This window comes from Orycteropus afer, unplaced genomic scaffold (genome assembly GCF_000298275.1).
Source record: "Orycteropus afer afer isolate SDZICR_OR568_19922 unplaced genomic scaffold, OryAfe1.0 scaffold00175, whole genome shotgun sequence".
NCBI lineage: Eukaryota > Metazoa > Chordata > Mammalia > Tubulidentata > Orycteropodidae > Orycteropus > Orycteropus afer.
This window is the reverse complement of record NW_006921762.1, coordinates 2,221,970-2,234,083: the sequence shown is the minus strand read 5'-3', so window position 1 is coordinate 2,234,083 and position 12,114 is coordinate 2,221,970. Positions and strand designations below refer to the sequence as shown.

Below are 12,114 nucleotides of genomic sequence, written 5' to 3'. Positions count from 1 at the left end.
TGTTGATGGGATCTGGATTGGGATTGCATTGAATGCATAGATTGCTTTGGGTAGAACTGACATTTTCACAATGTTCAATCTTCCTATCCATAAGCATGGGATGTTCTTCCATTTATGTAGATGTCTTATAGTTTCTTGAAGTAGCTTTTTATAGTTTTCTCTGTAGAGGTCTTTTGTGTCCCTGGTAAGATTTATTCCCAAGTATTTTATTTTTTTGGTAGCTATTGTAAACAGTATTGATTTCCTTGAAACAACATTTTTAAATTACCATATAGTTACGATTTCTAGGTACCATGGTTTTTGTTTGTTTTTTTGTTTTTTAATTACTGAAGTTTTTGACAATAAAGTACTCATTATCTAAACATCTAATTTTTTTTGGCTTACTTCTGTATACTCACGCTGCCTAATTCTATAATATATACCACAGCCTTTCCCAAAGATTGTTTATAGCTTTTTTAAAAAAAATAGTTTATTGTCTTTCAGATTATAAAAGCTTTACAGCAGAAAATACATTATAGCACAATATAAGGGAAAAAAAATAACCCATGATTCCACTAAGCAGAGAAACATTTTGTGTTATTTTCTTTTCAGTCTTTTTTCTATGCATGCATATATTTATTTCCAAATGGTTGCCAATTTTTAAAGTAGTAAATTTTGCAAACAGTAGTTTGTATCACCAGCTCAGTAGTTGAATGTTTTACTTCATTTACTTTTTCAAAACATTCATTCAGATGTGGCACAGATTTCTTATTTTCCTTACTGAGCTGCTGCTGTTATTAGTTGAATAGCCATCCTCCCATCCACTGCTTATTTTATAACTCTGATGTGCTTTGATTGCATTGCCTGTGTCTTCAGCAAGCTTTGAAATAATGCCCATAAAATACCAATCAAGTTAAAGTCACAGATAGTCCCAGAATTAAAATATTTCCCTTTTTTACACTTTTTCTTTTCTCAGAGAAAAAACTTGGTAAACTTTGCCAAGATCCCCATTCTAATCTTCAGCTTACGTAAGGTAAATATGTTGGTTTGTTAATGCATTTTTACATTGCTGCTTTAGTTAGAACTTACGGTGACTTATTTCAGCCTATAGCAAAGAGGTTAGAAATCTCTCCCTAAAAAATTTCGGAGCCAACCTAAATCTTACTGTAAAAATACATTCAGGAAAATGGAAATTCTTACTGCAATTTATTCGTGCTGAATGCAGACTAAAATGTAATGGTTCTTGGTTATTATTTTGCAGACCTCAAAGGAAGATCTTCTGCAAGCTGATTTTGAAGGTGCTTTAAAGTTCTTCAGAGTTCAGCTTCCTAAGAGATACAGGGCAGAGGAAAATGCAAGAAGATTGATGGAGCAGGCATGCAACATTAAGGTAAGATACGTGAATTTATATATAATAAAGGTGGAATGTGAATGCAGAAAAACATGGCAAATTATGTAAAAGCTTTCCTCTGTATATGTTGCTGGGTTTTGACTGTGTTTAAGCAACACTGTGTATGAACTATGTTCTGGCATATTTTTCTAACAGGCTGTATGTATCCTAGCTGTACCTTCTAGCAGGATTTAGAGTGAAAATCGACAGGTTCAGATTGAAATAATAGAAAGATAAACACTTATCCTATAGGTGGGATTCTAGAATGAGCTGCTGTGATAGTGGTTTCCATAGCAGCAGACTTAGTGTTTATTTAGCTTTTGCCATCTGTTTTAAAATTATTGAGGACAAAGCAAGAAAGAAACCTGCTTGGGCACTGATTTCCTTTCTCTAAGAGACTTGGAGCACTTTGAGTCTTGATTTGCACATTCTCATCCCACACCTGCCAAATGTCGGTGGACACATTGGTCCTTGTGATATGTCTGATAAAACTAAGCACATTTTATAAGCTAATTTGAAATTGAGATATGCAGAAAGTTGCACTCGTAAAGTTAGCATATTTAAAAAAAAAATGGAACAGATTTACTGATGTTAATTCTTGTACCTCTGGAATATACTAGATAATCATCTTACTTTACTGTGACCTTAATATAGATTTGTTTTTTGAATGAAACAGAAAAAGATCTCAGCTCTTATGGACTTTACAGTCTTGCAGAAGGAAACAGACAAGCAATAAACAAATAAAGAATATACTTAGAAGATGATAAGTAGCTATGAAAAGAACAAATGTAGGACATATTAAGGGAGATTGGATTTGTGGAGGGAGGGAAGGTTGCAGTTGTTTGTTCATAGTCAAAGTAGACCTCACTAAGAAGGTAAAGAGATTGGGGCGGGAGGACATGTTAGTCTTGGAGATGTGTGTATTCCAAGCAGAGGCAACAGCCAGTTCAAAGGCCCTGAAGCTGTCTCATGCCTAGCAAGTTTGAAGAATAGTTAGATTCAGTGTAGCCAGGGTTAAGAGAATGAATTGGAGAGAGTAGGAGAAGAGGTTCACCAGTTTACAAGGAGCAGGAAAATATAAGCCGTTATAAGGGTTTAAACTTTACTTTAAGATATGGAAAACCATTGCAGGGTTTTGAATGGAGGAATGGTATTATCTGCCTGATGCTTTTAGAGAATTAGGAAGGCCATTATGTTGAGAACAGATCATAGGATGATAAGAGCAGAGGCAAGGAGACAAGATAGGAGACTTTTGCCATAATCCTGTTGAAAGATGATAATAGATTGAACCAGGGTGATAGCAAAGAGATGATAGGAATTGAATATAATTTGAAATGTGTTCATATTAGACGTGGTTGTAAAAGGAAAAGAAAAGTCAAAATATTAATTAGGGTTTTGGACTAAGCAGCTACATGATAGAGTTGACATTGACTTGTTAAACTCCTAAAATGTACTTTGATACACACTTCATTTAGTCACCATCTCTACTGTAAAATATTTGTGTATATTTGATATAACAGGAGCTCTGGGGGCCTAGTGCCTAAGGCATTAGACTGCTAACCAGAAGGCTGGCAGTTCAAACCCACCAGCCACTCCTTGGAAGGAAGATTGGGCAATCTACCTCATAGTGATACCACTTCGGAAACCCAAGGAGGGGTCGTTATGAGTCAGATCTGACTCGATGGCAGTGTGTTTGGTTTGTTTATTTGACGTATCACTTTTAATTTGAATATAATCTATTTTAAGGTAATTTATAAACGTTAAAAAGTACAATTCAATGCTGAAAGTAAATAACCTGAGAAGAAAAATTATATTATCTTTCAAAGGAACTATATCTTCAAAGATATAATTTTCCAAAGATATCAAGAAAGGTAGGCCTCTGAAGTCTTCATCCTGAAATGCAAATTCTTTAAAACCTTCAGGACTGATTATTTTATTTGGCAGTGCCAAATAAGTAAGCCTAAGCCACATTTGTCTGCAGACTTTGAAAATGCATTCCAGTGGTATGGTGTCTTTGATTGAATCTTGTGGGTGATAAATTTGAAAGGTAAACTTCAGCCAGCTGATTTTCTCTAGAGCTGCTAAAGAAAAATACTGTGAAGTGGGGCAGTGCTATAGGAATCCATTAAAATTAAACACTTAATTTTAAGAATGAAAACAATAGGTACAGGTAAGGTGAAAAATTAAATGTTTTCAAAAGAAATTTAATAGCACAGGCAAGTATCAAAGATGAAAATCCCGAGAAAATGATCCAAAGGTTGTGAAACTTACAGAGGAAGAATTTTTCCCAGTAGAATTTATGAAGTTCCTTGGAGGATAGAGGTAGCTAGTAACTGCCAAGCCAGAAATATGAAATTTAAGAGATGCAGAAACATAAAATGTTAGAAAATGAGTTCAGAATATGCTATGAGTGGACTGATCCAGGCATGGAGATGCTTTGTGCAACCAGAATGATTTATTTGGACATGAGCAAGTAGAAATGAATATTCAAAAGAGAGTAAATAATAATAATGTGTTTGGTTTTAGTTTAGTTTTTGTTTTTATAACCTAAGGAAAGTACCTTTTTCTAGACATTGAAAGCAATATTCATAGGATACAATTTTGATTTATATGGTTGTGGAGTGTGTTATTGTGAGGTGGATATGAGTTGAAATTGAGAGAAGGAAAACATAAGTCATATAGTACTCAGGATTGTAGTGGGATTAGAACACTGGTCTCTGGCCCAAAAGTTTAAAACAATTTTTAAGCTGAGACTTAATTTTTAATGGCTATTATATCAAGACTTTGACCACACATGTATACATATAGATAAGAATCTGAAGAGATACTTACCCTTACAGGGACCAGGTTTGCTGGCCCGATAGAGCCTGGTGGAACCACTGAGACTATGGCCCCTAGCTGCCCTTCAGGTCTGGAATTGGACGCACCCCTGTGGCTTCCCGCCAATAATAGACAGGCATATGAGTTGAACATTTACCTGAAGTAGATACACTCCTTGGACAGAACAAGCATGGGAGAAAGAAGGGCTGCTTATGCACAGGGAGACAGCTCAGGGGGCAGGAGTGCATGGAGGGATGGACACAGGGAAGAGGTAACTATTGGGAGGAAGTAGGAGGGGAGCTGTTGCATTGTGGTAAATTGTGGTCACTGTCATGAGACAAAGTGTATGTGATCTGCTGTATGGAAAGTGTATTTGCTCTGTGAATTTTCACCCAAATCACAATAAAAAGAAAAAAAAAAAAAAAGAGATACCCTTACAATGAATGATATACTCTGATGTTTGCTAGTCTATTTTCTTATATTCTATTTAATTTTTTTTTTAACTTTTTAATTGCAATTTGGGTGAAATTTAACAAAGAAGATTCGTTTCACGGTTCATAAACATTTTGTTTTGTGATACTGATTACATTCCCTGCATTGTAACAGCTTTCTTCCCACTTCCTCTCTGTGGTTACCCCTTCCCTGTGTCCTTCTTTCCTATGCATTCCTGCCTCCCTACCTTTCTCCCTGTGCAAATACTGACTGCCCTTCTGATCTCCCATGGTTGATTGTTCTAAGGCATACATCACCCTGGTGTAGTTGTTTGGCTGGTGGGCCTAGCTATTCTTTGGCTAAGAGTTAAGCCACAGGAGTGAGTTCACTTCCAGACCCAAAGGATGGCTCAGGACTATTGTCTTGGGGATTCTACCAGTCTCTGTCCAACCAGTAAACCTGATCTTTCTTACATTTTTTTTTAAATCTTGTACCACATTTTTTCTCTCACTTTCCCCAGGATCTCCAATTTTGATCACTTTCCAAGTGGCTGGCATTGGTAGCCAGGCACTATCTAGTTCTTCTGGTCTCAGGGTCATATAGGCTGAGGTTCTCATGGTCCATTAGTCGTTTGGACTAATTGTTTCCATGCATCTTTGATTTTCTTCACTCCTCTTTGCTCCAAACAAGAAGAGAACAATAGTTGCATCTTAGATGGCCTCTCACAAGCTTTCAAGACCCCAGTTGCTAGTCACTAGAGTAAGATGTGGAACAATATTTTTATATACTGTGTTGTGCCAGTTGAGCTTAACATCCCCCATGACCATCGTCCCCCGTCTGCAGGCCCAGTGACTCACTCTCTCAAGGTGATTAGATTGCTAAGAAGTTATTCTAATTTTGTTCCTTGTTAGCTTTAAACTGCATATGGACATTGGTATAGTGAATATGAACATTTGTATAGTACATACAAATACATATGTAGGAATATCATCTGTCAAAGCTATGTATGGTCATGGGTACACTCACATTTGCCTGATCTTCTTGCCTGTCCACCTATGTATGCTCCCATAGATTAGTGTTTGCTATTACTGATAGTATTCTATTTCATTTTAAATTTCTTCATGCACCCCCAAGAACCCTGAAACCAAAAACTTATCACAACACACTAAATAAGTTTTATACTGGCTTGCTGTTTTGAAGAAACTGTAGGGCCTACCTCTCCCTTCCCCATTCCTATAAGCTGCAACCAAAAGAGTCTCTGGAGGATGAGGTGTTACAATGAATAATGAAAGCAGGAACGTGGGTGAGAACATGAGTCATGATGCCCTCCTTGCAGTGTCATATGCCAGTAATCAGCAACTTTAGAAGATGAAGGATGTATAAATTGAAGTTCTGTGGTAGACAGTGTTCATGCGAAGGTGACTGCAGGCATGGCAATAGGTAGAGAAATTGAGTGCACAATTTTTCTCCACAGTCTGTTTAAGATTAAATACAGAAATTCTGTCAAAAATAATGAAGTATTTTTAAAATTTTAAGTATTTTCAAAGTTGGTGTCTTTATGTATAGTTTTCATATGTTTGAATAAACTTGTTGTCATCTAATTACCCAACAAAATGAATCATTTTCTTCTAACTTTAAGGAACTTGGTGAATAGTGATTTCAATGAAATGGCTCGTTTTACAATAGACGCAGCAGTTGTAGGTACAAAATAATTTGTTAGAGATATTTGGTATACATGGTCTAAGGAGCTCTCATGGTACAGTAGGTAAGGCATTTGGCTGCTAACCAGAAGGTCAGCAGTTCAAACCCACTGGCCATTCTGTGAAAGGAAGATGAGGCAATTTATTTCCATAAAAATTTACAGCCTTGGAAACCCTATGGGGGTCACTGTGAGTCAGAATCGACTCGATAGTAGTGGGTTTGGTTTTTTGATTTGGTATGTTGTTTATTTCTATAAGTATCAACAGTATGTATTAATAGAGCAAACTGGATTTGACAAATAACTCTTGCTCAAAAACCTGTGTGACATTAAACATCAGTAACATTTTGTAGTAGTTCCTAAACTACTGATTAACAAACATGGTTTTAAATTAATCTGATATTCCCTGCCCCATGGTTCCGACCAGGCTAAAATCAGGAAATACATTGACTCATCAGAGTTAACTTTGAATAGTCATTTGGTTGCTTAATATTGAAATCAAGACCTTAATAAAGATGGTTACAGAAAAGTACCTAATATTAATATCCTGGACTTTTCCAGGAATTCAGCTTTTTTTGAATACCATGATGAGATTGTTACCTTATAGTTAAAAAGCCTGCTATTGCAGAGCTTCTTAAATTTGGATTTTGGCTTCAGTTACTCTATGTTGTTGTATGCCGTCAAGTCAGACCTGACTCATAGTGACCCCTCCTTGGGTTTCCGAGGCAGTATCACTACAGAAGTAGATTGCCCAACCTTCCTTCTGAGGAGTGACTGGTGGGTTTGAACCACCAGCCTTCTGGTTAGCAGTCAAATGCCTTAGGCACTACACTAACAGAGCTCCTAGGGACTTTATGAGTCAACAGAAATTTGGATTTCTTTATGTGACCATGTGAGCATTTTTTTTTCCTGGTGAGGCAATGTATATCTGTCACTAGATTCTTAAAGGTTAGCCCCTATAGTGATGGTACAATCCCAAACTTACTAGACAAATTGGTATTTTTATTAGAGCATGAGAATTTATGAATGGGATGCCTTGTGTATATTCGAGTGTACATGTGTGTATGTGTGTGTGTATAAAACCTCTATATTTTTTATCTGATTACATGGATTCTTTTAAAAATATATATATATATACACACACACACATATACATACATATATATATACATACATACATACATACATATATGTATGTATATATATATATACATATACATATTTTTATTCCATACCATTTATATTGGGAGCTCTGGTAGCATAGTGCCTTAAGGCACTTGACCGCTAACCACAAGGCTGGCGGTTCAAACTCGCCAGCCACTCCTTGGAAGGAAGATGGGGCAATCTACTTCCGTAGTGATACTGCCTCAGAAACTCAAGGGAGGGGTCGCTATGAGTCAGGTCTGATTCAACGGCACATAACAAGAACAACATTTATATTAGATTAGATTTAATTAATTAAATTAACATTTTTGTTGGTCAAAAACTGTCAAGTATTAGAAGTTTTATATAATTTAATTCACTATATTATACTTCTGTATGATGCAAGTAAATGCTGTGTCTGTGGGTGATGGAATATTAAAAATCTGAGTCATTCAAATACAACGTAATTCACTTACCTGACATTGCTGTGATAAAAAGAAAGAATACCGTGTCTGTATCATAAAAGTATTATATATGTTATATGTGCTTTAAGTCTATGGCCATCTAAACCTTTCTTGAGAATTATTCTCCAAAAGCTGGGAAGAAAGTAGTTGGGGTTTTTTTGTGTTTGAAGTTGATTTTTTTATTTTGAATAACGTTGTAAGTACCCCATTTATGATGGACAACATTAATAGCAAGGTTCATGAGAACATCACCCAAAATATTTTGTTGGAAAATTTTATAATAGAATATTTTAAAATACTGATTAGCCTACTTTTTATTTCTAATAGTAAATAATTAGCGCAAACATAAAATGACAAACTATGACAAAACATAAAAGGAAGGAATTTGGAAAGAAGGATCATTTATTTAGTGCCTTTAGTATGCCAGGAGTCTCTGGATGGCACAAATGGTTAAGCACTAGACCACTAACTGAAAGGTTGGCAGTTCAGAACCCCCTAGAGGCACCTTGGAAGATAGGCGTGTTATATGCTTCTGAAAGATCACAGCCTTGAAAACCCTGCGGAGCACAATTCTACCCTGCATACGTAGGATTGCCATGAGTCAGAATCGACTTGACAGCAACTAATAACAATAATGGTTATATGCCGGAAACCATGCAAGAGTACTTCACAAGGTATGTATAAGGGTAGTGGGAGGATGTTGCACACAGGGAACATATGGAGGCCCAGAAGTTAGAAAGCAGGAAGTTGTCCAAGCCTAAATGTAGTTTATGACTGGACAATAGGGTGCAAGAAGGGAGAGGTATTTAGGGAAGTGGATAACAGAGGAGACTGAAGAAATAAGTAGGAGCCAGACGGCTTGTGCAGAGTCATGCAAGCCATAGTAAGCAATTCTGATTTTATCCTTAGGGGAGTGGGAAGCATAGAGGAATTTTAAATAGGAGACAGATATGATAAGATTTTTGTGTTAGGAAAGTCATCCTGGCTGCTATGTGGAGAATGGATAGAAAGGGGTAAGATTAGATATTGGTGACTGACCATTTCAGAGGCTCTTGCAATAATCCAGGTGAGAAATGACTAGAGTATTTGCTATGGGATGGAGAGATGTGGACAGATTCCAGAGATAGTCAGGAGATAGAATTAACAGGCTTAGTGATTAAATGTGAACAATAGGGCAGAGGAGGGGAACCAGTGAAGACTCTCAGAACTCTACTTGGCAACTTAGTGGTTATTGTTGTTGTTGTTGTTATGTGCCGTCGAGTTGGACCCAACTCATAGCGATCCCTCCTTGGGTTTCCAAGGCAGTATCACTATGGAAGTAGATTGCCCCATCTTCCTTCCAAGGAGTGGCTGGTGGGTTTAAACCACCAGCCTTCTGGTTAGCAGTCAAGTGCCTTTCAAAGTAGAAAGATAGAAAATAATGAGTTAAGTTTTAGACATGTTAAAGTTTATATCCAAGTGGATAGAAGAAATATTCTTACTCCTCACTCACTTATCAACTATCTCATTATCCAACATTTTGCATTCAAGACAATAGTAAAAAATCTACTATCTGACTGTTTTATGTATCAACAACTTTGTCTGGCAATAACACACACTGTGCTGTGGGGTGAGAGTAACACTGGCTGTGATACATTATGTTTCAACTTGGTGCAGCCATGATCTTAGTGGTTGGCAGTTATGTAATGATTTAGTCATCCTCCATTTTGTGATCTGATGTTGTCATATTCCTTTTTCACGTAACACCAATTTTCACATGATGACCTGGTTTTGGAACCTAACCAAGTAGCTAAGTGAGAATTAGGTGTATACAATAGGTAGATATTTAAGTGACTGCTAGACTAAAAGTAAACATTTGGAGGCCATCAACATTGAAACCATGGGAGTGTGTGATTTCTCCTAAAGGAGTATGTAAAAGGAGCAGAAGAGGGTTAAAAACAAATGCCTTAACAGATAAAAGATGGGCTGAAGAATAGAAGCTGATGAGAATTAGAAGGCAGGGAGAAAGCCAGGAGAGTGTGAAATGAGAATGTTAAGGAAAAAGGTTGGTTTTCCAGAAGGAAGCAGTGAAAAAGTGTCACTAATGTTTAAAAGTCATGTAAGGTACTGAGGAATGGAAAATGGCCATTGTACAATAGTTCACAAGAAGTTCTTGATGGCTTAATGAGAACAGTTTCATTGGAGTGATGAGTTATAAAAGCCAGTGATTCAAGTAATAAATAGGAGATGAGGAAATGGAGAAAGGAAGATGGCACAACTCTTCTAAGAAGCTTAGTGTGGGGTCGGGGGGTCATATGAGGGAACAACAAGCCATAATAAGTACAAGAGAGAGATTTAAGAAGATGGGAGGCTGAGATGTATTTTTGGTGGGTGGAAGGGAATTGTGTTTTCAAATGCTGAAGAACTCTGTAAGTCTTCATTTATTTGTTGAACTTTACTGTCTGCCAAGCACTGAGCTCTAGACCAAGGGGGTACAAGGTTGAGCAAAAGCAGATATGCTCCCTGAATGTATTGTACACTGTTGTAAGGAGACATTAATTAAATAATCACATTAATAAATGTAAGGAGCTCTGGTCACAAAGTGGTTAAAGCACTGGGCTGCAAACCGAAAAGTTGGTGGTTCAAACTTACCAGCCTTTCCATAGTAGAAAGATGAGGTAGTCTGTGTCTGTAAAGATTTACAGCCTTGGAAACTCTATGAGGCAGTTCTACTCATAGAGTCACTATGAGTCAGAATCAACTTGATGGCCATGGGTTTGGTTTGATAATGTTTAAGTACAAAATGAGATAAGTGCCCAGAAGGGATGTAATAAGGATACAAGAGCAAATAGCAAAGGAACTTGACTTTGACTCAGTGATATAGGGAAGCTTTCTTGATCCAAGATTATAAGGCATTCCAAACTGAAGGAACAGCATTTGCAGAAGCTGTGAGGTGGGAGAGGGTATAATATGTTTAAAAAACTAGGAGAAGGCCAGTGTAGCCATAGCTCAGAGAATGATGAGGGTTAATATCCAAGGGCTAGACCACTTAAACTCCCAGTATGAAGAAAAGGCCCAAAGAAAGGGAAGTTGAAAATATAGTAAACAAAGGGGAATATGTCAACAGAGAGAGGCCTCCAGCGAGGTAAGAGATTAACCTCAAAAGAATGAACCCTGTTCCATTATAACAGGAGAGAATGAGCAAAAATAAGGATGGGGATAAAGGCCTATCTGTAGTTTGATGAGAAGGAAATCGAGGATATTCCATTTAAAGGTTTCTATTATTTCTGTTAGGAGCTCTGGTAGCATAGTGGCTAAAGCACTTGACTGCTAACCAGAAGGCTGGTGGTTCAAACCCATCAGCCACTCCTCGGAAGGAAGGTTAGGCAGTCCTACTTCCGTAGTGATACTGCCTCAGAAACCCAAGGAGGGGTCGCTATGAGTCGGGGCTGACTCGACGGCACATAACAACAACAACATTATTTCTGTTAAGCATGATCTAGAATGAAAGAGATATAGTGAGTGAGAGCTTTGAAAAACATGGAAAAACTGTTAAATTGATATTTAGAGAACAGAAAAACTGACTGGAAAAACACAAAAGAATTGCTAGGCTATAATATTGGAGATCATGAATTCATAGTGGCAAAAATCTGCAAGGTGAGCTCTGGTGACATAGTGCCTAAGGCATTTGACTGCTAACCAGAAGGCTGGAGGTTCAAACCCACCAGCCACTCCTCAGAAGGAAGATTGGGCAATCTACTTCCACAGAGATACTGCCTCAGAAACCCAAGGAGGGGTTGCTGTGAGTGAAAACAAACTCGACAGCCATGAGTTTGGTTTTCAGCAGCCCAAATGTAAATATGAGGAAAATAGTTATTTTGATTCAGAGTTGAGATTTGCCAGCATAAGGCAAAGGAGGGGCAGCAGCATGGCCAGGGCAATGGTGTGCTAGTTAACTATTTCTTGGAAAAGGGTAAGATGTAGGGGAATCCATAATTTGTAACTTTTGCCAATTTCCATGGTTCTTTTGCCACCATAGCTAGTTTCAAGTTACCATTGGGTTAAGAAGCAGTTCACAAAATTTTTGATAGGAAATAGTTCTCTCTCTCTCTCTCTCTCTCTCTTATTGTGATTTGGGTAAAAATTTACAGAGCAAATTCACTTTCCATACAGCAGTTCACATATACTTTGTCTCATGACATTGACTA

The 12,114-nt window shown here is 37.4% G+C and overlaps 1 protein-coding gene across 1 annotated transcript in view; it reads left to right on the top strand.

Annotated features, from left to right (window-relative positions):
- The window catches only part of RABGAP1L (RAB GTPase activating protein 1 like), a 920,113-nt gene that overhangs the window by 720,549 nt on the left and 187,450 nt on the right, over window positions 1–12,114 (top strand). The window contains exon 18 of the mRNA XM_007947094.2: window positions 1,241–1,369. Within this exon, the coding sequence (XP_007945285.1) occupies window positions 1,241–1,369 (129 nt within the window). The remainder of the gene's footprint in view (window positions 1–1,240; window positions 1,370–12,114) is intronic.